This window comes from Odontesthes bonariensis, chromosome 16 (assembly GCF_027942865.1).
Source record: "Odontesthes bonariensis isolate fOdoBon6 chromosome 16, fOdoBon6.hap1, whole genome shotgun sequence".
Lineage (NCBI taxonomy): Eukaryota > Metazoa > Chordata > Actinopteri > Atheriniformes > Atherinopsidae > Odontesthes > Odontesthes bonariensis.
The window spans coordinates 3,487,592-3,515,410 of NC_134521.1; the positions used below are offsets into that span (position 1 = coordinate 3,487,592).

The following is a 27,819-nucleotide window of genomic DNA, read 5'->3' on the forward strand; positions in this document are numbered from 1 at the left end:
ATGAAGCTAATAAAAAAATGCAAAAAAATAATCATAATAATACAATTTGTGTAGACAACAAAGCAAGGCTGCTCAATTTCTCCATTGATAAAATAATTTCACAACTCTACAACATAAAAATTCATGTAGAATATAGCATATACTTTGTTGTCTACAGTAGTAGATCAACCCTCATCTTACATTGAAGCTCCCAGATCAAGGAAGTGACGTCGACGCAGCTTTAGCCCATCAGAATGTTTTTGGATGCTCCCGCTGATTTATTATTTTTGGGCATAGAGCTACGGTGTAAATCAAGGGCAAATACTAATGAGTACTTCTATTCTAAGGTAAAGTCCACACACGTAGACTTGATAGGCCCTCCAAACACTGCCGGAACGATAAGAACGAACGATATTTTACGTTCCGAACCGGTTCAGGAACGATATGTTGGTGGCGGAACGCAAGAACGAAAACCTTAAACATGCCTGAACCGTTCGGAACGGAACGATTGAAAAATAATTTCGTTTTCAAGCCCTGGTTTTAACAAACTTAATGTAATGAATTGATGAAGTTTTTCTGGACACGAATATGACGTAATATAATCGATTCAGGGGAGAAAAATCGATTTTTAAAATCATCCCATTAAAAATCGCGATATGTACATGAATCAGTTTTTTCGCCCACCCCTAATATAAATAGACTGAAGTTTAATTGAGTTGTTTCAAACGGCAGGCGACAAGAGTTTCCTCCACAGTCAACAAAATAAGAGAAATCATTAGTTTTGTGAGCTTAAAAGAATTCAAACCTGTTGAAAATATAAACATGGACCTGTCTATGAATAATAATGTCTATGAAATCAGATTGAACTGTCATAAAAATGCACATTTCATTCACACATGAAAACAGCTACAGTGCATGAAGGTGATGATAGTACATTCCATATGATGATCATTTGTACAGCGGTGTCCTTTGGTTCTCTGCATTACTATTTACACGAGTGTACACCTGTAGTTTTTAATGTTACAGGGAAGAATGTTAGTTGTTTATGTGCAGAGCATCAACGCTTAACGTCTGACTTTCGTTGTTCTGTTGATTAAGCCCTCGAAGGCAAAGTTCGCTCGGGTGAAAAGAAAGCCGAAGCCATGGCCAAGGAGAAGATGCATGTGGAGGCAGAGCTGGAGTCCATGACCAAGAAGTCCCATGATGCCTCTGGGCAGCTGGTCAGCATCAGCCAGGAGCTTCTGAGGAAAGAAGGGTATTAACCACATCGATTTTACATTCCATCCCAGCACTCTCTAGATAACGGAGAAGAAAAATGATGTCCTTGAGCATCCAGACACGATTATAAAGAAGGAAAGAGTTTTATCATCAATTTGGTAATGGACAGGTACTTGGAAGCCTCTGACGTTGTATTGATTTTGCTGTATTTATTGTAAGTTGCAAACAAGTCCTGACTCAGTTTTCTTAATTTAAAACTCAATCCTCCCAGAAAGGCAATGCATCCTGTAGGCAATAAAAGCACAATAAAAAAGTATATTTAAAAGAGTGATGCAACGATTATCATCGTTATTATTATTAAGTAATCGTCTTTATACCTGCAGGAATACATTTTCTATTTCACTCGATACAATTAGATGCAATGTAGCATGTCACAGAATCTGTATGGATATATGTTGGATATTGTATTTTGCTTTTTTTAATATGGTTTGGCTAAATTATTACAGAAGTATCAGTGGACACATTTAGTCATTTTTTCAAAGCAGCATTTATTCATTTTTATTTACCTGAAAACACTGATACTGAGATGGCAAACTGAGGAGCTCTGTTGCTGGGTGGAGGACTCTGTGGGTTTGCCACTATTAGTTTTTACATTTCAGACAGTTGTTGTTAAAGGGACAGTTCGCCTCTTTTGACATGAAGCTGTATGACATCCCATATTAGCAACATCATTTATGAACACTGACTTACCCTCCCGCTGCTTCCTGTGAGCAGAGTTCCACCCTCGTTTTGGTATTGATGAAGGTAGTCTGGCTAGTTGGCTGGGGCTAGAAAAATAAAGCGTCTTGCTTCTCAAAACAATATGCGTTCAAAAGAGTAATACATTTGCATTACAAAATCGTTCAGCCACCTAGCGATAGCTGCACCTGTTATGGTGTTTGCTGCTCGGTCTGGTCTTCGGTCTGCACAGTTTACATTGGACGCATTGTTATCAAGGGAGGCAAAAATAGCGCCAAGCGATTGTGAGGTCTGACTTTTTCCTGGAGAACGATTTTGTGATGCAAATGTATTACTCTTTTGAACGCATATTGTTTTGAGAAGCAAGACGCTTTATTTTTTAAACCCCAGCCAACTAGCCGGACTACCTTCGTGGATGCCAAAACGAGGCTGGAACTCTGCTCACAGGACGCAGCAGGGGGTAAGAAGATGTTCATAAATGATATTGCTGATATGGGATGTTATACAGCTTCATGTCAAAAGAGGCGAACTGTCCCTTTAATATCAACTCATTGACTGGCGGAACTTTAAGACAAATGGGTGTTTGGGATCCGCCTACTGGTTCTCCGCCAGCATGTTTCGCCACCTGACGCCACTTTGACAGTGGTGACCAAAGTCTCTGGGAGGAGAAGGAAAACAACCTGCCAGATGTCCACCTGCCTTGATACTGACTGAATTTTAGTGTCACAAACCCACCAAGTCAATTGGATGCCGTCAAACAAAACTGTGTCGCACAGTTGCAGGAAATAGGCATTTTCCTTTGACACGAGCGGCTTCTTATTAATGCTGGATCATTCTGTGTCCACCTAATTCGTGATCTATTTTCTGTATCTGGCACTTTAATACAGTGTGAATCAGATTTGAATTCTTCACTGTAATTGTTGAGCAAAACTAGGGGGTCCTGAAGGTATGATGACACGTTTTAAATGCATCACTGGGGGACCTGGTTTTGGCGTGTTTGGCATATCTAACGTAGATCTTTGTCAGATGCAGTTAAAGACACACCGTTAAATATCAACATCTATTCTTTTTTTTTTTTCCCCTACATTATCTTTATTGAGTTTTCAACATGTTTCCAAAACACACATATTTTCAGAGATAAGAGCGCTCTCATATCCAAGGAGACATCAGGGGCAAAGTTATTATCCAACATTAAAATTGTCCTTCCTTGCAAGTCAGATATTTATGAGATAATATAGAGCAACACTTAGTACAAGTATAAAACAAAAACAAAAAACGAAAAGAAAAGAAACAACAACAACAACAACCAGAACAGTAAACGTTTCTCTATCTTGTCAAGAATAAGCCCATATTATTTCGCTATTGTACCTATTTGGTTCAAAAATACAGATTAGGATGTACAATCCATACAGAATAAAAAAATATCAAATATTAAAAGAAAATAAATCACAGAAAGGATTACCAACAACTGCGCCTCTTCGTCTTCGTTACCCACATTACTTAAATCTACACTCTCCGTATATTCTATAAAAGGACCCCAAATGTTTTGAAACATCGATTCTTTTGCAAAGTTCGAAGTTCCACTGCTCACGAGAATAAAAAACAAAAAAAGACGTCCAACTAACATTTGATCTCTTGCTTTTTAACAAAGGAGGCCGCAGCAGGAATTAATTTCCATAAAGAACACAATGTGGTGTGTAAATGATGGGCAGAGTTTCCTTTTCTGTTGCTGAAATAACCTGCATATTAAGGTTGGAATCCACACTTGTGAGAGAACGTTGAAATAAGAGGCAGCAGACAGCATTAATGAGCGAGGGCATTGCTTCAAACCAGCTTAAACAGAATTTTTTGCACTCTGAGACTATGGAACAAAGCTGTGTCTACAATATATTGCTCTTTGTATCATTTTGCAGCTTTACATGCCAAGCTTGTTGCAGACAACCCCCTCTTAAAACACAGCAATCTGCGTATTTGATAACGGAGGAATGTTTGCAATAAAAACATGAAAAATGTTCAAACAATTTCACAATGACAGGAAAAGAACAAAATAGCCGCTTACGAGTTTGAAATCAATATTTTACGACGGATCTATTTGGCATTTTTAATACAGTCATCCGGTTTTCAGCAAGCCACAATGCTACAGACCTCAAGACCCATTAAAAATAGGAAGAAAGAAAAAAAAGGAAACTAGTTTCTCTGCTTTCTTTCACTCCAGGAGTCTGAATGAACTGAGGGTGTTACTTCTGGAATCGCGTCGCCACTCGCGGGACGTGGAGAAAGACCTGAACCGTGAGGTGCACAAGGCCGAGTGGAAGGTGAAGGAGCAGAAACTGCAGGATGACATCAGAAGCCTGCGAGAAAAACTGCTTCTGCTGGTGAGACTTAATGACTAACACCGTCTCCAAAGGTCTCTGTTGATCATTGTTCAGTAAGTGCACCAACAATGGAAGATCGTTTCTCTGCAACTCAACAGGAAATGATTCGCATACTGTGGGATGATGCGGTGCTCTGGGAAATTATGGTTAACTTTCTCAGGAAAGATGATTTAATATTGAACTCGACTCGAAAGAGAATGGCACGGCAGTTTCTTAAGAAGGAGGATATTTATCTGAAAATAAAGCTGTCAAATTATCCTGACTTTCGGTCTCGAAGGGTCAAGAATCAAGCTCCGAAAAAAGTTTGATCCTGTAACACACTGGATTATTCGCATTATTTTCCTACAAGATGAAACACTATTCAGAGATTTATCGACCCATTTCTTTGTTTCATTAAAAGAACGCCTTGTTCACATGACATGAGGAATTTTCATGGTTCTGAGACATTTTAAAGGTCACCAACAAAGGCCTCACTGTTGCAAATTGGTGTTCAATTAGCAGTCAACAGTTACACACTTCAAAGAAGAGAATCACGGGGCCCGCAGTAGGAAACGGTCACAGGCTCCGACCACACACCAGAAATGTAGAATGCCCTAGCATGCCAGATACTTTGGTAAGTATGTGGTCGGGTCCTCTAACTTGGACTCGGTGAGAGAGAGAGGGGTCAGCGAGGGGCTGCCGTACACTGGCTGTGTTCAAACCGCATACTTCTCCTACTACTCATACTAACTTTAACTTTTTTTAAGTTCCCGGATGCATACTAGATTTGCCGAAATGTTGGGTATGCATCATTAGGTTACTACTCATACTCAAACTACCCAAGATGCAACGTAACGTGACATCGCAGATCGTCATTTCCTGTCAAAATGGCAGTTTCAAGCTAGCTACAACCAGAGCGGTGTAAAAAGATATTACTCTATAGCTCTGGCTACAACGAGGGTAGGTTCACTTCCTGTTTTCAAAACAAAAGCACCAATTGTATGGTAATGGCTTTCCCTATGATAAAAGGCAACGGGTATTTTATTTTGTGAAAATAACCGGAAGTGCGTTGCTCACTGCGGCTAGCTTTAGTAGCGCCGAATTCGTGGGAACAAAATTGTAAACAGCCGGTATTTTGTCAGGTTTTCAACACGTTGGGGATCTAAACAACTACTTTCTCGCCTGAAAATGTTTCAAATGTTGCTAAAGTTTACAGAGTTTAGAGCTTAAGAGAAATCAGCTTCAGGCCGGCTGATTTCAGCTCGGGCAGGAGCGCAATGCATTGTGGGTAAACGCTCTGCATACTGTCTGATCGATGAGTATGCCGTTTGCAGTATGTAGTATGTAGTATGCAGTATGTAGTATGTAGTAGGCGGTTTCGAACACAGCCACTATGAGAGTGTGAGAGGTGCGAGAACAAAAGGTGAAAACCACGAAAAAGGAATACAACACAAAAACATTCAACGAAAATGTCAGAGAATGGCGAAGGAAGAGCGAGCCGGCAGCGCTCCGGGAACTCCTTTTCACTTGTTGCGAGTGTTTTATGTGTTTTATGAAATGTCGAAAAACTGCTTTGTTTCCGTGTGTCAAGTCCCACTTAGTTGACCTCCGAATGGACACACGGACAACTCTTGATTTCCAATTTTTATCAACTTTTTATTGTCCAACTTTTCTTTGTTGGTTGATCCAGTTGATTTTCAGAAAAATCATCAGGTTGTTAACCTTCGAACACAGAGAAGCAAGACTGTTAACAACCAAATTACACAGGTATTTTTCAAACGAGGTTTCACAATAATCAATCAACTAAAAAAGGTAAGTATAATTGAATTAATTAAATAAATCAGCTCAGTAAGGTAAGTATTCTACCAGTCATCAAAAAGAACAAATATAATCACCGACCATTGGTGTGTTGGAGCAACTTCTAGTGGGATCTTGCAGAGCGTTTGGCTGCTTGCTCTCTCCATGCAGCTTGTTCGATTCCTGAAGCAACTGAGCAGCTCCTTCCTTTCAGCTGCTTCCAATCAGCCAATTGGTGACCATTTTGCCCATGGCCTACTGGGAAATGTAGTTGCTCCGACTTTGACACCAAGTAGGGCAGGGGGCAGGGATTCATACGTGATTCTTGGTTTTTAACTTCACACCTCCCACTTGGCCTCATGGTTTCCTAAACCCAATGAGGTCACACTGGTCCTTCACTCCTTTGTTCTTCAGTGGGAATTAGAATGACAAGCCGTCTGACATCCCTATGTAGGATTGTGGCTGGGATTGGATGTTTGAGCCTCTTGGTTCTTGGGGTCGCTTTCTCCTTGTCATCTGCCTTCCTGATGGGGACAGGATAGCTGGGAAAGGTCCTCACAAGCACATCTCTTACGATGCCTTTGCTGTCAGTATTGGCGATGACTACTCTGGCCAGCTTGTACTGTCCTCTTAGGGCATTTTGGTCAGCCATCCAGACCACATCTCCGACAGCAACATTTCGCTTTTTGGTGTGCCATTTGTTCCTTATGAAGAGATGAGGTCCAGATAGTTGGCTCCATCTCTTCCAGAATTTGCTGACTTCAGTTTGAATCCTTTGCAGTCTTTTATAAGGATAACCCTCAAACTGGAAGTCTCCAGGGTCTCCCTTCGGGTTGGCACGCCCTAGGAGAAGAGAATTTGGGGTGACGTACTCCACAGAGTCTTCCCTGCTCTGGGTCCTTGCGTCAATGGGTCGCTCATTAGCAAGGTTGGCTGCCATGTACAGGAAAGTTTGGAATTCACCCCAGGTGAAGACGCCGTCTCCTCCAACATTGCTCAGGGCTCGTTTGACCACTCTGACAGCCGCCTCTGCAGCACCATTCCTGTGGGGAGAGTCTGCGGGGTGGATCTTCCAAGACCATTTTGTTCCATACTTGGCAGCCATGTCTTCAACTTGAGACTTGTCCAGTTGGTCAAGGAATGCGTACAGCTTTTCCAGAGCAGGTTTGGCTCCCACAAAATTTGTGCCAGGGTCTGACCAGAGCTTCCTGGGATGTCCTCTGAGTGAAGTGAATCTCTGATAGGCCAGCAGGAAGCCTTCGGATGACTGGTCACTCACTAGATCAGTGTGTATGGCACGGGAGGCCATGCAACAGAAGACGATTCCCCACACTTTTAGTTTGGTCCTCTTCTTGACTTCATCTTTCACTTCATAGGGGCCGAATAGGTCCATGGTGGTGAATTCGAAAGGTGCAGCTGGGCTGGTTCGCTCTGGAGGTAAGTCTGCCATGATTTGTTGACACTGCTTTGCTCTGCTCTTCCTGCAAACTATGCAGCTGTCAACTATCTTCTTGGCAATTCTCCGGCCTTTTATCACCCAAGCTGTCTTCCTCATCCGGAGAAGGGTTCCTGCTACCCCCTCGTGGTTAGCTTCATGGGATTCTTGTGCCAGCAATGTAGACACCCATGCTTCAAATGGTAAAACTGGCACGGCAGTCTCATCTTCATTGAACATCTGGGTTCTCCCTCCACAAAGGAGGAGTCCAGTGTTCACATCTTTGTATACTGCCAATCTGCTCAGAGTTGTGTCTGGAAACGTTACACCTTCTTGAGTTGCCAGGAAGAGGTCTTCACGTGCACCTTCAAGTTCTGTGCCAGCCAACCCAGCCAGCTTGGGTGTTGTTGCCTCCCACTTTGGCTGTTCTGGGACTGGGTTTGACTTCCTCTTCAGCCACTGCTCAGCAGCTCGGCGTGTCCAGGCAATAATTCTGATCAGTTTGGTCAGGCTACTGAACCTTCTTTCATCCACAAGATGTTTAACCCAGCTAGTGGGCTTTCTCCTTGGCAGAGTGTGTTTTTCCTCTTGACAGGGACTTTCCTTCTTCTGAGCGGCCAGTGGGTCTTCTTTCTGCTGAGTCATCTTAGCTTGAGCTCTGGTCAGCGCAGCTGAGAATGCCTTTCTTTGGAGCTTGTTTACACTCTCCCTGGCCTGGGCTGCAACTTCTCCGGCTGACTGAATAGGCCACTCCTCCACTGGCCACTTCAGGAACTCTGGTCCATTTTGCCATGTGGATTCTTCATCCAGGTCTTTGAGAGTGCCTCCTCTTGTTATGACATCAGCAATGTTCAGATCTCCACGGATCCACCACCAGTCTTGCACTGGTCCGGACTTCTGGATCTCACCCACCCTGTTGGCGAAGAATGTTTGGAATCCGTAATTTTCTCGTTGGATGGCCCCAAGGACTGTTTGACTGTCCAGAAGGTGGAACCATCTCTCCATCTTCATAATAGCATGTTTCTCCACATACTTTCTGATCCTGGCTGCAAAGACTGCACCACAGATTTCAGCTTTTACAGCATCTCCCTTCTGCTCCAGGGGTGTCAGCTTGGCTTTTGCTTCCACGAATCGAACTTCAGTTCCTTGACTTGTCTCCCATCTTACGTACATTACAGCTCCATATGTTTTGTCACTCCCATCAGAAAATGTGATGCCGTAAGGTTTTCCTTTCCAGTCAGGTGGTGTGAGGCTCCTGTGGAATTTCACTTGTCCAAGCTGGGCATATTCCTCAAAGAGCTGTATGGCTTCTTCTCTGAGCCTTACCGAGAGAGGTTGGTCCCAGGTTTCTTGAGTCAGCCTGCCACCCCCTCCTTCTTGGAATGCTTTGCGGACTAGAATTGCTCCCTTCTGTTTGACCGGTGCAACTAGGCCAATTGGGTCGTACAGTGCAGCGACTTGGCTTAAGAGAGCTCTCCTCGTCAGTGGGTTAGGCGTTTCAGCTCTCACCTCCTCTTCAAGAAGATCTTTGCCAACCCTCATCTTTTTCTTCCTCTTGGAAAAGTTTACTGCTGTCAGCATGTACAGCTTGTCTTCCTCCACTTGGTAGCCGATGCCCAGGGCTTTGTTCTCTCCTTCCCTCATTTGATTTGGAAGAATTAAGGTGTTTCCTTGCTCCGGCTTCAGGACATCTGCTTCAGTTCCTTTCCTCCCACTTTGCCCTGACCGGACCCATGGTTTGAGGAAGAAGCCTCCAGCTTTCAAGACCTCTTCAACTCCAGCTGTGATTTGGTCAAGTCTGTTCAGGTCATTGTGGGAGGTCAAGAGGTCATCCACATAACTGTCCTCTTCAATGACTCTGCGTTCATCCTGCAGGTGAGTGAAGTTGGGCAGATTTGCTGTTTCCCTCATAGCCAATTGAGCAATGCAGCCAGCAGGTTTGTCTCCGATGTTCACCCTGGTGATGGCATATTCACCGATTTCCTCTTCTGGACTGTCTCTCCACAGGAATCTGTGCAGATGCATCTCTCGCTCTTCCAGCCAGACAGTGTTGTACATCTTTGTTATGTCTCCCAAAGCTGCATTCACACCTTCTCTGAATCTGAGCAGGACAGCTCTAATGGGGTTGAGTACATCTGGTCCCTTGAGGAGAAGATCATTCATACTCACTCCTTTGTATTTCTGGCTGCTGTTCCAGACAATACGAACTGGTGTAGTGACTGAATGAGGGTTTGGAGCCACCAAGTGGCTAACATACCAAACTGGTCCTTCCCACTTCTCCATGACTTCATTGGTGAGCTTTATGGCTGCGCCTCTTTGGACCATTTCATGGATCTGGGTTGCATATGCAACTTTCCAGTCTGGCTCTTTGCTCAGTTGCTTTTCCATCTTTAAGAAGCAAGCTTGGACTGCTCTTTTGTTGTTGGGGAGAGAGGCTGGATCTTCAGTCCAGGGATACTTGGCGTCCCAGTGTGGAGTTGGGGTGTGAGCATCCTCTTCCTTGTGGGTGAGTCCTCCTTTAATGATCTCAAACTCCCTCTCCTCTGCCAAGGTCATGTCCTTTCCTCCTGGAGGGCAGTTTCCACATCGGCAGCCTCCACATCTTGGCTCACATGCAGCTCCGATGCTGTCCCAGTGCCACCACTCAAGGAACTCACGGTTGCTGGCAGATGTAGTTGTGTGGGCCACATCCTCTTGCTGTAGCCAGCCTGGCTCAGATGCTGGAACTGTGATTTCTTGATATCGGACAGCAGCGGTTCTCATGGAGCGGGCGAAGTGGGTTCTTGACTCATATGCTGCCACTTCCACTTCTTCGAGCAAGTCAGGGTGTGCTCCACCAACTGTTTTGCCCAGGGGGCTCTCCCATAGAACAAGGTCACCGATGACTTTTAGTCTTTGGGGTGCGAGTCGTCCCTCGCGATGGCTTATGAGAAGTTCGACCTCTTTTGGTCTTTGTAGCTCTTCGAGCTGGACATCTGGGAAAAAGGTTTTCAACTTTTCAGGTTCAATTGCTTGATGGACCTTTGCAATTTGCTCCATTCCATAGCAGACCAGTTGATGTGCTTGTTCAGTCCCCTTGGGAGTCTTCATTCGGACCTTCAGGAGGTACCTTTTTGTCTTGACTTTCATGGTCATGCCTCCAACTCCATGTACGACCAGCGTTATGTTTTCACTTCTCAGGCCCAGTCTTTCGGCAGCTTTGTGAGTTATATAGTTTGTGTCGGATGCTAGGTCTATTAGTGTGCCAATCTTCTGACCTGCATTTGCTGTGACCATCATCAGCATCATGATCACCGGTAACTCAGTCAGCCCAGTCTCCTTCAGCAGTTCAGACTGGCTTGCTGCTTTGAGTGTCACAGAGGCTCTGTTCGTGAATGCCTTTCTGCACTGATCTGCCAGTTCTGGGGCAAGTTGTGACAAGAAGGCCTCCTGTTCCTCTGTGAATTTTCCTTTTCCTTCTCTCCCTCTTGCACCCTTGCCTCCTTCTCCTCTTCTGGCCTCTGCTGTCGGGCATAGGAAGTAGTGGTGGTCAGGTGCGCCGCTTGTCCTTTTGCAGTCTGGGTTCCTGCATAAGAAGTTGTCTCTGCAGTAGCCATCTGCATCATGATATCCCAGACATTTCTTGCACGCTCCCAGCTTCTTCAGGGCCGTTTTCTTCTCTTGTAGCTTCAAGCCTTTAAACTTCTTACAAAAGTATATCTTGTTGGCGTGTCCATCACCACCACAGATGCCACAGACTTCATCAACATCTTTCCTTGTGGCCCTGGTAGATGCAAACTTTCTTTCTTGCTTCCTGTCTGTTTTTTCCACTTTGTCCACAATCGTCAGTTGTTCAAGTCGTTCTAGTATTTCCTCTTGGTTCTTCAGAAACTTTAGGAGCATGTCAAAATGGTTGCCTGGGGTTACACCGTTGGTGGCCTCGACCATATACGTCAGCCAGTCTCTTTTTATGAAATCTGGTAACTTGCTTTCAATTGACTTGATGACTAAGGGGTTTTTGATGGCTCCTGAGTTTCCTAGCTCTGTCAGGTCAGCCAGGGCCTTCTCCACAGCTTGTATTAGGTCAATGACCCTCCTGGGCTGGTTCCCCTTGACTTGTGGCATCTTGTCCAGCGCTTCCAAGATTTCTACTGTGATTGTTGATTTGTTGCCGTATCTGTTCTCGAGGACCCTGAAGATATCTGTTGCTGTGGTGTAGCTGGACAGTCTTAGTTCCTTGGCAATGGATTCACTGACACTCTCCAACAGCTGGATTTTCCTTACTTCTGGTGATCCAGTGGGCTCCCCTTGTTTCTGAAGGTTCTCCCAATCCTTCTTCCACCTATGAAAGTCTCTCTTGCTTCCGTAGAAGACAGGTAGGGACGTTGGTTTTATCCTCACAATGGGAGGTGTTGGTTGGCCAGGTCTGCCGCTTGTACCTTGATCAGCCAGCCTTCTGGATGTGGCGAATTCGGCTTTTCTCAACTTTAGCCTGAAGTGTGCTGCTTTTAGTTCTTTAAGTCCGTCATCCATTTCGTGCTTCACGAGCGGAGGGATCCATTTCTCCCAAACAGCCATGGTATGGATGATAGCACTCATCGTCTCCTTCAGCAGGGTGAGATGAACGTCATAGCCTTCCATGTTGTTGCTTTCAACTGCTACATTTTCAGCTCTTCTAATGGCGTCCTCTGCCTCAGCAATCGCAGCTTCCAGCTCAGTTTTCCCGTATCTTCCCCAAAGGTTGGTCTGGACAATGTTTTTGATTTCCTCCATTTTACCTTCGGCTTCTTTCATGGTTGCTTGGATTTCATCCTCCTGCTGTTCCTCAAGCTCCCCTTCAGGGTCATCCTTCTTGAGTTCAGCCTCCAGGCCAATCCTGAAGTCCTCGTTTGCATCCAGCAGTGATGTGAAACGGTCAGCAAATTTTGCAAACTCCTCCTTTAGTTCGGATTGCAGCATGTTGCCTGCTCCTCTGGAGATTAGGTTGGCCAGTCTGGTTAGGTTTCTCTTGGCTGTCGTCCTCTCCTGCTTTAGGATGTTGACAGACTTCCCCAATACCTCTTCGGCCATCTTTATCCCCTTCTCTCCGGCGTCCACAGCTCCCCTGGGTCTTGAAGCCTTTAATCTTCACCGTCCAGGGCTGGTCCGTGGTTAACAACTGTCAAGTCCCACTTAGTTGACCTCCGAATGGACACACGGACAACTCTTGATTTCCAATTTTTATCAACTTTTTATTGTCCAACTTTTCTTTGTTGGTTGATCCAGTTGATTTTCAGAAAAATCATCAGGTTGTTAACCTTCGAACACAGAGAAGCAAGACTGTTAACAACCAAATTACACAGGTATTTTTCAAACGAGGTTTCACAATAATCAATCAACTAAAAAAGGTAAGTATAATTGAATTAATTAAATAAATCAGCTCAGTAAGGTAAGTATTCTACCAGTCATCAAAAAGAACAAATATAATCACCGACCATTGGTGTGTTGGAGCAACTTCTAGTGGGATCTTGCAGAGCGTTTGGCTGCTTGCTCTCTCCATGCAGCTTGTTCGATTCCTGAAGCAACTGAGCAGCTCCTTCCTTTCAGCTGCTTCCAATCAGCCAATTGGTGACCATTTTGCCCATGGCCTACTGGGAAATGTAGTTGCTCCGACTTTGACACCAAGTAGGGCAGGGGGCAGGGATTCATACGTGATTCTTGGTTTTTAACTTCACACCGTGTAACTGTCAGTAAACTGAAATTACTGTTGCGGATGCTTTGATTTTGCCACCCGTTAATGGGTTGGGTTAACACCCAGTCCAAGGAAGGCCTCTGTCAGGTAAAAAAAAAAAAAATCTTAACATTCACCAAGAACTGAAGAAAATCTTTGCCAACACTGACGTAAAACTCACAGCAGGATGTAAAGGCTACTCCTGACTTAGATTTACGGCATAATCTGTGATAGATGAAAGAATCCATGAGTGGTTTAGTGCAGTGGTTCCCAAACTGTGTCCCACGGCACACCAGTGTGCCGCGGGATTTTGTGACAACCATATTTACAACAGCGCATATTTCAATGCTGATTGCTGAAATGTTACACTGATAGTTTGTAGTTTAGGACCATGGACAATGCAGCTTCCTTGCATTGTCAGTTCTCTGTGCTGAATTTCTGCTGAGTTTCTTGTGCCTCATTTTTAATTTGTGACCGTCTGGTTTAAATGACTGTTGCTGCTTTGATGAAGCCTAATTTGATAAAGTTTCAATTTCATTTTTGAAATATTTCGTTAATAAATATTTCATGAGTAATATGAGTAATAGTTGTGTCTTTGGTACATTTTATTTGGCATTAGTAAATAATTATGCACATTTACAGATATTTTACATGATATGAGTGATAACACGTGTTATAAGGGCTATTTTGCACAATAGGTGTACCTAGAGATTTTTACTTGTCCTTTGGTGTGCCTTGGGCACAAAATGTTTGGGAACCACTGGGCTAGTGTATTCATTCACATTTATTTTTGCAGATGTCGATCACATACCAGTGATTTATTTGCAGATTTTATTCCTGAGCGTGCTTCCTGTGTGTGTGTATTTCAGGGTCGGGAGCGGTCCTCCCCTGATCAGCGGCGGTTCTCCATGCTGGACCCTTCAGCTCTGGACTCTGAGGTGAGCCGCCTGCGCCAGCGGCTGCTCGGCACCGAGGACGCCCTGAGGAACGCCTTGGAGCACAACCAGCAAGTCGACCAGCTGGTCCTGGCCATGCGCAGACATCCAGAAAAAAGCCCGGTAAAATGGGGAAAAACGAGCCTTATTTCGCTAGAGGAGTGACCTAGAGGGCGTGAAAAAAGGTTAAAGAAGCAAGCGTATGATAGGGACGGGGTGGGGAATTCCCTTATTTACGCTGCTGTGCGTGTCAAACGGCTGCTCAGCATCCAACAGGTCAGCTTCCAGGAGTAAGGCCTGCTTTTTATCAGGATCGTTGTGTGTGGTTTGCTGATCTGAGGTGTGTGTGTGTGTGTGTGTGTGTGTGTGTGTGACCTTACTGTTGTGGCGCAGCTGCCGCCTACACAGTTGTTTTTAAACACTGCATGCCTCTGATAAGGACCATAAATACAGAGTTTTTTGTAAGATAATCCATCCAAGGGAAGCTATTAGAGTCACCCAGCTGTTACTTGTCAACATTCGCATTCTGTTGCGGAAATTGAAGGAAAATTATTCATTATTGTCGTCTCCCATCACAACAGATGAGTCTATGAAATATGTCTTACACACTGAAATCGTGGCTGATATGAGGTCAATATGAGGACCGACGAATGTTTTTGCTGTGTAGTTTGCTGAGAACCGCTTCCGTGGTGCAAACCTGATGGAAAACAGACACCACGCAGAAACTCTAGATGTCTCTCTGCTGAGACGTTCATCTCTGAGCACCACTGTGGATGCTCTCATCGGTTAACATGCGAGCCGAAGTGAAAATCCCCTCGTGCCGCGCACACTCCGCGCCACGCTCCAGTAAATTTCAGCAGGCCCGATGACAAGTTCTCCCCAAACCCCCTCAGTTTTAAATATTTAATCAGAAGTGCAGTAATTAACATTTTTTGTGGGAGAAAATAGAATTGAATAATCTTAGCACAGAGACTGGGAGCAGGAAGAAACGCTGAGCCTGACTCCATGCATTCCCTGCTTTCAGTCTTTCGGCTAAACTAAGCTAACCAGCTGCTGACTACAGTGTTCTGTCATTATTTGATGTCTGCACAAATGTAATACAGCTGAATCTGGCCCAGTATGATGACTTCTGAATGTTTTTCAGGTGCATGGCGCAAATTCAGCTAATGGGATTCATCACCAGGAGCCAGGCAGCCCTCAAGATGTTGGTATTCTCATTTTATTCTGCTGATAATAATATATTAATAGGGCCACAATTTTAAAAAATAAAAAATTCGAGAATAAATGACGAGAATAAAGTCATTAAATATGGGGAAAATAAATTATGAGAATAAAGTCATTATTAAATATGGGGAGAATTAATGTCGTAAATAATTTGAGAATAAATTAGGAGAATAAACTCATAAATATTCTAACCTGTTGTTTTAGAGCAGGAGAGTTGTTAAATTGAGGGCCGTGGAGCATTTCGCGGAATTGTACTTGAATACAGCTTTCACAAACAAGAGATACTTAATCTTTTGGCACAACAGCATCACATTGTCATAAGTATCAGGACTTTAAAAAAGAATATGCAAGAAAATTTATCTTTTCCGCAGAAAGAACCAGGCGGTCTCGCTGCTTTTGTGGAGGGGGAAATGGCTGGAAGTGGTCGACCACAGGGTTATCGGTGGCTGCATCAGCCGGCCATTCGCCATATTTATTAATGACTTTATTCTCTTAATTTATTCTCACCATATTTAATAACGACTTTATTCTCTTAATTTATTCTCACCATATTTATTAACGACTTTATTCTCTTAATTTATTCTCGCCATATTTATTAACGACTTTATGCTCTTAATTTATTCTCGCCATATTTATTAACGACTTTATTCTCTTAATTTATTCTCGCCATATTTAATAACGACTTTATTCTCTTAATTTATTCTCACCATATTTATTAACGACTTTATTCTCTTAATTTATTCTCGCCATATTTATTAACGACTTTATTCTCTTAATTTATTCTCGCCATATTTATTAACGACTTTATGCTCTTAATTTATTCTCGCCATATTTAATAACGACTTTATTCTCTTAATTTATTCTCGCCATATTTATTAACGACTTTATTCTCTTAATTTATTCTCGCCATATTTATTAACGACTTTATGCTCTTAATTTATTCTCGCCATATTTAATAACGACTTTATTCTCTTAATTTATTCTCGCCATATTTATTAACGACTTTATTCTCTTAATTTATTCTCGCCATATTTATTAACGACTTTATGCTCTTAATTTATTCTCGCCATATTTAATAACGACTTTATTCTCTTAATTTATTCTCGCCATATTTATTAACGACTTAATTCTCGTAATTTATTCTCGATTTATTTAAATTTTTTTAAATGTGGCCCTAATACTCCGTTGGTAGAAATATTATCAGCGCTTATTGTTGGTTTTTTCTTTCTTTTAAGGAACATCACTGATGTAAGCAGTAAAGATAAGACGTGGACGCTGACATGACCCCGGACTGACCTCGGACGTCCAGACGAAGCTCGTCCAACACATCTCCTCATCCTGCGGTGGACACCTGACGAACTTTTCAGTTTACAGTTAAATACCAAAACAGCGAACCTCTATCTCAAGTGAATTTATTTGTTGTTCAAAAAAAGCACCTATTAGCCAATCATGAAGGCCGCTTAAAGTACTATAAAGTATGGACATGAAAAGATATTATTGGTACAACTACTGCTGAAAACATACAGTATGGCAACTTTTGACGCTTTACAGTAGTTAGAACGTTTGATTCTACGAGTTGGCGAGACTTTGACAATTCTGAATTTTGATTCTGGAAAGCAAAACTGCTGACGGACAACTTACTGGAGAACTGGGTCTCTGTTGCTTTTTTTTGTTTAATTTATTACTTTTACTTTGCTAATTTGCTCTGTAATAATCCCATGTACTGTCGGGGAGATGTCTTGGCCTATGACACAACACACGAATGATGACTTTTTTTTTTTCGTAACTCATTTCTCCGTTTAATATTTGATGAGACTCATTACACCTGTCACTGCTTTTGTGTTCGCACTCCGGCTGTAGCACGCAGAAATGAATGGAGACGTTTTTCTCCAACCACAACTTGTCTTATGAGTCTGAAACACAAACATGATACAGTTAAAATGTGTCCCTTCACATTTGTGGTGAGAATATATGCATTTTATTTACCGTGGATTTGAAACGATTTTTTTTTGTTTTGTTTTTTGGAATAACTTTTCACGGTACATGTGCCGGATGTGGTCCAGATACTTTTTTTTTTTTTTTTGAGAACTTCTAAGCAACTTTTTCATGTGTTTGGCCCACAAACAGAAACTCAGCCTATCATTTTTTTTTTTTTAATGTGTCCAAAAGTGTGCAAAAGCCAGAGCTGAGAAGCTAAGTTAACCAGTTCTGAAAAAAAACCTTACCCGAGGAAGAGGTCAAGAGCAACAGTATGTCTCGATATTAGAAAGGAAGATGGAGAAAATGAAGAGTTGTACATAACAATGCAATTCCTCTGTCGTCCTTTGAGTGCATTATTTAATTTATTTTTATTTTTTCCTTCAAATCTTTAAAAAAAACAAAAAAACATGAGGTAACATTGGTTGGCTGCAGTTTTATTGATTAGCAGAGGGACCACGATCGAGGACAGTTGTTAAACTTTGACGGTTATTTCAGTGCCAGTGATAAAAACATAGATCAACTACCTAGCCTTATGGATACAGCTGAACTACACTGTATCATCCAGATGTGCACCTGTAGAAAATCGTCTGTTCACACTGATGATGAGGATGATGATGAGGATGATTTCACTCCACGAATGATGTTACAAGGATGTTGATAGAATGGATGTTGTGAATTATTCCAGACTTTTTCTCTTTGCCTCTTTTGGCTGTCGGTAATAATCCATTCTTTTATTTCCTGTGGACTTTGTATCAAACTCAGACTCCATTTATATAGTGGTATTAACCAACTATATGTGGCATAACTTCGCATTCCCTATGAGCCTGTTCTTTTATGTATTAAAATGTCCCCTGGATTTGCTTGATCTGCCTTTTCCTGTGTCTTCTAAAGGGCTGTTACAAGAAGCTGAAACCCAAACAAATGGATGTTACACTCATCCTCGCCCTGATTGACAACACATTGCTTTGGTTTGCATTTATACCGTTAAAGTCTTCCAAATATTGGTTTATCCATTCGTCAGCTGAGCTAGGAGCTTTGTTCGTAGGTTGCTATTGCTTTACAGGAGACATTACAAGGAGGTGAGTGGTGTGTAGCAAGCTCGGAGCCGAGTCTCCTGAACACAGTATGAAGGGCGGGCACTGGTCAGCTCAAATAAAGCCTAAATGTTCCATTGGATGTTATTGTATTGCCTTTTCAGCTTGAGGGTTGATACCCTTTGGATTATTGCTGCAACGGTTTTTGGAGATTGAGTCATTAAATATTAACAATGTGGCCAAGAGCTGGTGGTGTTTTATTTTTTACACTCCTGTCACTTCTTTATGTTTGTTGGTTAATGGGGAACTACAGCACACCGGGTTGTTTCTGCACACATTTTAACATACTAATGGGTTGCTTTTAGGAAATTCAGCCGACGGACGTAACCATTTACCCATTCATCCGCCACTCGTGTACTGTGTTACACTAAACTGTAGATCATTTACCAATCTCAGGCAAATTTTTTGTTATTAAGAATCGACAACGTCGGCCAGAAGAGGAGGTTATAATTCCTTTATTTGGAAAATAAGTCAGACGGTGCATGTTTAATTCAACATCTCTAATCTCCTGGTATCACTTTTATTTGTTGGCCTCGGCAAATGTCAGCTCTTATCCGCATGCCCCAGTTCTTTTGCTGAGGGGCAGATTGGTTATGCAGGTGACATTTGATTAAGGTAGTGACTCATTGTTTGCTAAATCAAGCGAGAAAAAAAAAACGCCATGCATCTTTTTTTTTTAATTTATTTGTTCTTGAGGTTTTACACCAAAAATTAACTGAAAACCCATGATTACGAGTGGATTATGCACACGAATTAAGGATAAATTCATTATAAATAGTTATATTCCCTGACGTGAACTTTACCCTACATTAAAACAGGCATGAGCTATTTTAGGCAATAACTACAGCCATGGCATAACTTCCGTGGCCACAGGATCCATGGAGCTGCCATATATCCACTTTGGACGGGTCCTAATCCTAAAAATAATTTGATACTGCACAACTATGGAAGTTTTTCTGTGCCATCAGAGTTTGAAAACGAATTTCTAATATCGATTTTTTTTTACAGCAACAAAATCAGACTCTGAACTTGAAAAACAAACAGTGTAAAAAAAAATTCAGTGGAAAAAGAACCAGACTCAACGTCCGGGTAAACAGGGAGAAGCAATCGATCCCCGTCTCAATTCATCAGATCAGCTCAATAGATATTGAGTAATATTTATTACTCAGTTTTACTAACACAAATGGCAAATAAAGTAAACTCACTCACCGAAGCACCATCACCCGCGTGGGTGGACGTGGCTGATCTGTCCAATGGAGCGTAACCTGATTGGCTGCCGTTGGATGAATTGAGAACAGGGATCGATTGCTTCTCCCTGTTTACCCGGATGTTAAGTCTGGTTCTTTTTCCACTGAATTTTTAGAAGTTGATTTTTTTTTTTTCATTGAAATTTTGGAAGTTGAATTTTTTTCCACTGAATTTTTGGAAGTTGATTTTTTTTTTTTCATTGAAATTTTGGAAGTTGAATTTTTTTCCACTGAATTTTTGGAAGTGGATTTTTTTTTCCACTGAATTTTTGGAAGTTAATTTTTTTTTCCACTGAATTTTTGGAAGTTGAATTTTTTTCCAATTAATTTTTTTCCACTGAATTTTTGGAAGTTGATTTTTTTTTCCCACTGAATTTTTTTAAGTTGGATTTTTTTCCACTGAATTTTTTTCCATTGAATTTTTTCCACTGAATTTTTGGAAGTTGAATTTTTTTCCACTGAATTTTTTTCCATTGACTTTTTTCCATTGAATTTTTTTCCATTGAATTTTTGGAAGTTGAATTTTTTGAAGTTGAATTTTTTTTCCACTGAATTTTTTTTTTACACTTGTTGGTTTTTCAAATTCAGAGTCTGATTTTGATGCTGTAAAAATTCAATATTATAAATTCGTATTCAAACTCTGATGGCACAGAAAAACTTCCATACACACCAAACCTTCACACAGTGGAGGTTTCCTTAAAGCAGAACTGACTACATGAAATTGCAGCCAAAGTGGCAGACAGTGATTTAAATAGCTCTAAACAGAATAGTAAACATGTACATGATGCACTCCATAAATTTCTCTTGAATTTAAAATGTGACCCTTGGTGGTTTTTCCAGAGGTCCCCTCACGTTAATCCTGTGTGTAAAACTGCAGCCAATAGATGCTGGTGTTGAGTTGGGCTGGGATTAGCAGGAGGCGAATGAGTTTCAATTTTACTGGATTACAGAACAAAGAAAGGGGAAAGGGACACCCTGCGCTGGTTAAGGGAAAAAAACAGAAATAAACTCCGAAAAGAATACACAAATAATAGCTTATAGGACGGGCGTTATTGCGATGATACGGATTACGATGTTTTAGCAGACGGCACGGTTACATTGTGGATGGAAATTGTGAGCGTTTCTGATGGATTAAAACGGGGGAATAAAACCTATTCCGGGATTGACAGCAGCAACAAGGCTATTTAATCGCAAATTAAGGTGAGATTTCGATGCTAAATCTTACATTTCTGAACAGTTGCGTTGCGTGTTTCGATGGAAAGTGCATCTTTTTGTGTGTGTACGTTTCGAAATTACAGATTATAACCCAATTTTTTGGACTGGGGAGGCAGATGAAAGGAAAGTGCTAGCGCTAGCTTAGCAACAGGGCTAACGCAGTACAGCTAACAGTTAAAGCTAGCTCGTCAGCTAGCTTAATGTTAATAAGCTACCGTTAGCTAATTAGCTTCTATTTATTAGTTAGGCAGATGGTAAGAAACATGAAAGGTTATTGTTTGTCAACAGTTTCACTTGAGTTTCGACGGACTCCTCACTGTAACCTTGCGAGTTAAGTGTGTAGCCTTTTATTTTTGACAGGAATACACAGCTGTCTGCTTGGTAAATTACCTCTTCTTTATATCGCCATCAATGACTAGAAGGTTACCCAATTTGTACAACAAAGCCAGCGGGCTGAACACACAAACACCACAAAAAAAAAAAAAAAAAAAAAGAAATGGAAGCTACACTTTAAAACTTAAAGCGAAACAATTCGAAGATGACAGATGACTGTTTTCTAACGAGTTCATTCTAACTATGTTATTACCGTCTTGCGGTGCAGTAAACTTAAATAAAACACTCATTTCCTCTGGACATCTGTCCACAGTCACGTATTGTTAAAAGAAAAAAAAGTGACAGATTTTCAAACTGGAAATATTACTGGAAGATTTAAATAACAGCTCCAACTTTACGGAAGAGTATTAGTGCCAGGCATAAGAAAAAATAATAATATTTTGCCTGTCGAGAATAAAGTCGACATGTCGAGAATAAAGTCGACATGTCGAGATTAAAGTCGAAATATCGAGAATAAAGTCGACATGTCGAGAATAAAGTCGACATGTCGAGATTAAAGCCGACATGTCGAGATTAAAGTAATTAGATGATGGACCAGATGAGTTGACTTTTATCGAAAATTCGACTTTATTCTCGACAGGCAAAATATAAATATTTTTTCTTATGCCTGGCCCTAATACTCTTCCGTACAGATGACTGTTTCTAACGAGTTAATTCTAACTATGTTATTCCGTCTTGCGGTGCAGTAAACTTAAATAAAACAATCTCGACATTTCGACTTTATTCTCGACATTTCGACTTTAATCTCGACAGGCAAAATATTATTATTATTTCTTATGCCTGGCCCTAATACTCTTCCGTACCAACTTAGATAGCGTCTACACTAAATATTATGTCTGTGACTGAAGCCATACACTACTGTAGTTTGATTTTATCTTGTTTTTTTTGTTTTTTTTTGGTTTGGCTAAACTGTTAGCTACGGAAGAGTATTAGGGCCAGGCATAAGAAAAAAAAATAATATTTTGCCTGTCGAGAATAAAGTCGACATGTCGAGAATAAAGTCGAAATATCGAGAATAAAGTCGAAATGTCGAGAATAAAGTCGACATGTCGAGAATAAAGTCGAAATATCGAGAATAAAGTCGACATGTCGAGAATAAAGTCGACATGTCGAGATTAAAGCCGACATGTCGAGATTAAAGTAATTAGATGATGGACCAGATGAGTTGACTTTTATCGAAAATTCGACTTTATTCTCGACAGGCAAAATATAAATATTTTTTCTTATGCCTGGCCCTAATACTCTTCCGTACAGATGACTGTTTCTAACGAGTTAATTCTAACTATGTTATTCCGTCTTGCGGTGCAGTAAACTTAAATAAAACAATCTCGACATTTCGACTTTATTCTCGACATTTCGACTTTAATCTCGACGGGCAAAATATTATTATTTTTTCTTATGCCTGGCCCTAACACTCTTCCGTACCAACTTAGATAGCGTCTACACTAAATATTATGTCTGTGACTGAAGCCATACACTACTGTAGTTTGATTTTATCTTGTTTTTTTTTTTTTTTTTTTGGTTTGGCTAAACTGTTAGCTACGGAAGAGTATTAGGGCCAGGCATAAGAAAAAAAAATAATATTTTGCCTGTCGAGAATAAAGTCGACATGTCGAGAATAAAGTCGAAATATCGAGAATAAAGTCGACATGTCGAGAATAAAGTCCACATGTCGAGAATAAAGTCGAAATGTCGAGAATAAAGTCGACATGTCGAGATTAAAGTCGAAATGTCGAGAATAAAGTCGACATGTCGAGATTAAAGCCGACATGTCGAGATTAAAGTCGAAATGTCGAGATTAAAGTAATTAGATGATGGACCAGATGAGTTGACTTTTATCGAAAATTCGACTTTATTCTCGACAGGCAAAATATAAATATTTTTTCTTATGCCTGGCCCTAATACTCTTCCGTACAGATGACTGTTTCTAACGAGTTAATTCTAACTATGTTATTCCATCTTGCGGTGCAGTAAACTTAAATAAAACAATCTCGACATTTCGACTTTATTCTCGACATTTCGACTTTAATCTCGACAGGCAAAATATTATTATTATTTCTTATGCCTGGCCCTAATACTCTTCCGTACCAACTTAGATAGCGTCTACACTAAATATTATGTCTGTGACTGAAGCCATACACTACTGTAGTTTAATTTTATCTTGTTTTTTTTTTTTTTTGGTTTGGCTAAACTGTTAGCTACGGAAGAGTATTAGGGCCAGGCATAAGAAATAATAATAATATTTTGCCTGTCGAGAATAAAGTCGACATGTCGAGAATAAAGTCGAAATATCGAGAATAAAGTCGACATGTCGAGAATAAAGTCCACATGTCGAGAATAAAGTCGAAATGTCGAGAATAAAGTCGACATGTCGAGATTAAAGTCGAAATGTCGAGAATAAAGTCGACATGTCGAGATTAAAGCCGACATGTCGAGATTAAAGTCGAAATGTCGAGATTAAAGTAATTAGATGATGGACCAGATGAGTTGACTTTTATCGAAAATTCGACTTTATTCTCGACAGGCAAAATATAAATATTTTTTCTTATGCCTGGCCCTAATACTCTTCCGTACAGATGACTGTTTCTAACGAGTTAATTCTAACTATGTTATTCCATCTTGCGGTGCAGTAAACTTAAATAAAACAATCTCGACATTTCGACTTTATTCTCGACATTTCGACTTTAATCTCGACAGGCAAAATATTATTATTATTTCTTATGCCTGGCCCTAATACTCTTCCGTACCAACTTAGATAGCGTCTACACTAAATATTATGTCTGTGACTGAAGCCATACACTACTGTAGTTTAATTTTATCTTGTTTTTTTTTTTTTTTGGTTTGGCTAAACTGTTAGCTACGGAAGAGTATTAGGGCCAGGCATAAGAAAAAAAAATAATATTTTGCCTGTCGAGAATAAAGTCGAAATATCGAGAATAAAGTCGACATGTGGAGAATAAAGTCGAAATGTCGAGAATAAAGTCGACATGTCGAGAATAAAGTCGAATTTTCGAGAAAAAAAGTCAACTCCAGTAGCTGCTCGCATCCAGTTTAAGACTCTGGTGCTAGCCTACAGGGCAGTGGAAGGAACTTAGGACATCACCTGCTTCGTCCTAGCTCCTTACGCACTTATTTGTTTCCTAAATTGTCTTTGTTTTCTAAATTGTATTCCCATGTGTCTAGGTACCTGACTTATAGCACTTACTCTAACACTAGTTATGCTCTTAGCTGTTTGGTGTTGGAAGGAAATGCACTTATGATTTCTTGTGACCTGAAGTTCTTTTGCCTACCGATGTAGAACACACTTATTGTAAGTCGCTTTGGATAAAAGCGTCTGCAAAATGACCGTAATGTAATGTATGTAATGTAACTCCTCTGGTCCATCATCTAATTACTTTATTCTCGACATGTCAACTTTATTCTCGACAGGCAAAATATAAATATTTTTTCTTACGTTTGGCCCTAATCCGTAGTTAGCTCTTAGTTTGCATAAGACGCGTGAAAGTTTTTCAGACAGCTGACTGTTAGTAAAGCTTTGTCAGCTCTAACTGTGTGGGAAAAAAAATGGAGTTCACAGACTAGATGGAATTGTGCTGAATGCACACACTTCACACGCAATTTACAGAAAGAACAGACGTTAATTACATTTATTGCACCCTATATCTCCAAGTCGAGGCTTTTTTTTTTTGTCCTGGGTTCAGCTTTCAAAAGTTCCTTTCCACTCTCGTGCTGTGAACTCCATGATACTTGTCCTGTTAGCATTTTCTTTACGACAGCTCGTACAGAAGCCCTGCAGGGGAGCTGATAGACATAAAGCCTTGCTGCTGCACAGGTATCCCCATTACTCAGTTCCCAATTTATTTTCCTGAATTCCCGCAGCTTGTATGAAATTGGCTCCATGCACCTCCCTTATCTCGCCTTTACTGACTGCTGGTGCTGAGACTGGAACAACCGGTGAATGAGAAAGTGTACAGGTAGATATTAATCAGAATGATTTACTTTTGTTTTCGTTCTGAACATTCTCAGCGTGTTTTTTAAGAGAACAGAACTATAAATGATACCCATCATTAAGTCATAAAAGAAAATCATTTATTTGAATTCTTCACTAAAGATATTTTGTCTGAAAATAGTATCGGGCAAACCCGGTGCGAAACACAGAGGTTTAAAGTTAACTCATTTTAGAAATATAGCTGCAAGCAGCAATGGCCCAAATAGGGAAGGCTTGGGCTGCTCAGGAAGGCGTTGTGAGTCAATGCACCAAGTTTGGCATCGATACATAAATGCATCGCAGAGATACGTCCTAACGTCCCGTTTTGCGCGTCGACGTTGAGTTTGATTGCTTGCCATGGGCAAACGGAAGTGAAATGAAAAAATCCACATGATAACTTTTGTGCGGCATATTTCTTTTAATATGAGCAAAATAGCCTTTTTGCTAGATGTAGCACCCCCTATAGGCCAAACGTCACCAAACTTCTTGGGCCTCTCACAAATGTGGTCATGAGTTTGCTTTTAGGAGTTTGACGTCATAATATTAATCGGTTGCCAAGATATGGCCTCACTTCCGGTTTGGCTGCGTCATCACCGAGTTTGATTTGCTTTTATGGAAAAACGGAGGCCAAATTAAAAATTCCACACGATAACTTTTGTGCGGCTTGGTCTTAAGAGTCTATGTGCCAAGTTTCGTGAAAATTGGACAATCTCTTTGACCTGAAATGCTTTTTTTTAAGGTTTTTGATCAAATTCAAAATGGCGGAAAATGTAAGTATACGCAAATTGACGTCATTGACGTTGGACTCGTCATGATCCAAGGATTCTAACGATGCCTCATTTGTGAAATTTAGACCATGGAGTCCAAAGTTATGCATTTGGATGCACTTTGAACTCTGACGTGTTGGTGGCGCTAGAGAGTACACTCTTGGGGCATGAAAATTCTTGACTTTGGCTTTGGCACTTGGCTGAATACGTGTGCCAAATTTCACAACTTTTTACCATAGCGTTCATGGGGCTGCCATAGACTTCAATTGCAGCGGATATGGATGAATAATAGGAAAAGCTACTAACATAGCTTTTCCTAGCTTCGCTGCTAGGACCCCCAACAATTATTCATACAGTTTAAGAGAAGGCATTGTGCCAGTTGTTTCTTTGTTTGCAATGCAGCAATTCCAATATGGTGATACAGACCATTATATTCATGTTTTAAAAGCCCTGATTTCATGGCTGCATACATATCTTAATTGCTAAACCGCCTGCATCTTTGGTTCAGGAAAATTAATTCATGTGAACTCTTAGTTTTTTTTTTTGTTTGGCTGTCGAGCATTTCAGCACCATGACATGAATGATGACAAAAGGCTACAGCCTCAGATAAAGGGTGCAAACACAGGGATTATGTTGTTTGTTGTGATGAAAAGTTGAGTAGTCGCTCTCCGGCTACACCCCGACTGACTACAAGTTGTAGGCAGGGATGGAGAAACAGTCCAACCTGTGTGGTTTCCACACAGATATTTCCACTTTCTGACTGGATTGTCCCAGACGAAAGATGGTCATCCAGAGACAGTGTTCGCAATTTAGTTGGTTGTGGCTCTTTATCGATGTTGTCTCATGTTGTACTTTGAGAAGGATTCAAAGACGACTGATCTCATGGTCTTGTGACCAAATATATCTGTTGCTACGACGTATGTCACAAATCCATTAATAAGAGTGTAGCATGGAGTGATGCTGGCGCTACTGTGTCAAATACAAAACAAAACCAAACAGTTAGACTTGTTAAACTAGCTAGGTATGTCATTGTGTGGCACTTAAACACAAAAAAACACTTAAACACAAGGAATACTCTGTAAAATTAGTAAGTGAACAAAGTTTCTGTTTATGTCAGATATGTTCACAAGTCTTTGTGTTCAAGTCCAAGTCAAGTCAAAAGTCTTTGAGGACCAATAACAAGTCAAGTCTAAAGTCTTTGATGACCAATAACAAGTCAAGTCTCAAGTCTTTGATGACCAATAACAAGTCAAGTCTTTGATGACCAATAATAAGTCAAGTCACAAGTCTTTGAGGACCAATAACAAGTCAAGTCTAAAGTCTTTGATGACCAATAACAAGTCAAGTCTCAAGTCTTTGATGACCAATAATAAGTCAAGTCACAAGTCTTTGAGGACCAATAACAAGTCAAGTCTAAAGTCTTTGATGACCAATAACAAGTCAAGTCTCAAGTCTTTGATGACCAATAATAAGTCAAGTCACAAGTCTTTGAGGACCAATAATAAGTCAAGTCAAAAGTCTTTGAGGACCAATAACAAGTCAAGTCTCAAGTCTCAAATGACTGAAATGAACATTCTATCATTAGACACATGCCATTTGGTCTAGATAAGGCTGCATTACTGTATGTTATGGCATGAAAGCATCTACTGTATTAGCAACATATGTAACATCATTATACACTGCAGGATCAAAATTGATCGGAGCATGGTTACTTAAGATTTCAATTCAATGTGAAGAAGTGCCATGAAAGCTTGTTTGAAGTATAT

General features: G+C 40.9%; 2 protein-coding genes across 4 annotated transcripts in view; both read left to right on the forward strand.

The window, feature by feature from the left end:
• Positions 1–18,628, forward strand: part of clip2 (CAP-GLY domain containing linker protein 2) — a 73,057-nt gene extending 54,429 nt beyond the window's left edge. For 2 of the 3 annotated variants that reach the window (XM_075487409.1, XM_075487411.1), the window contains 5 exons: positions 1,078–1,234; positions 4,151–4,310; positions 14,080–14,268; positions 15,290–15,353; positions 16,605–18,628. In XM_075487409.1, coding sequence (XP_075343524.1) covers positions 1,078–1,234; positions 4,151–4,310; positions 14,080–14,268; positions 15,290–15,353; positions 16,605–16,621 — 587 coding nt within the window. In that variant the 3' untranslated portion in view covers positions 16,622–18,628. The remainder of the gene's footprint in view (positions 1–1,077; positions 1,235–4,150; positions 4,311–14,079; positions 14,269–15,289; positions 15,354–16,604) is intronic. The other variant, XM_075487410.1, reaches the window with a different exon arrangement.
• A 1,970-nt stretch (positions 18,629–20,598) lies between these two features.
• gtf2ird1 (GTF2I repeat domain containing 1) overlaps positions 20,599–27,819 on the forward strand; it is a 61,626-nt gene continuing 54,405 nt past the window's right edge. Inside the window, exon 1 of the mRNA XM_075487412.1 lies at positions 20,599–20,890. The gene's annotated coding sequence lies outside the window, so the exon portion shown is untranslated. The remainder of the gene's footprint in view (positions 20,891–27,819) is intronic.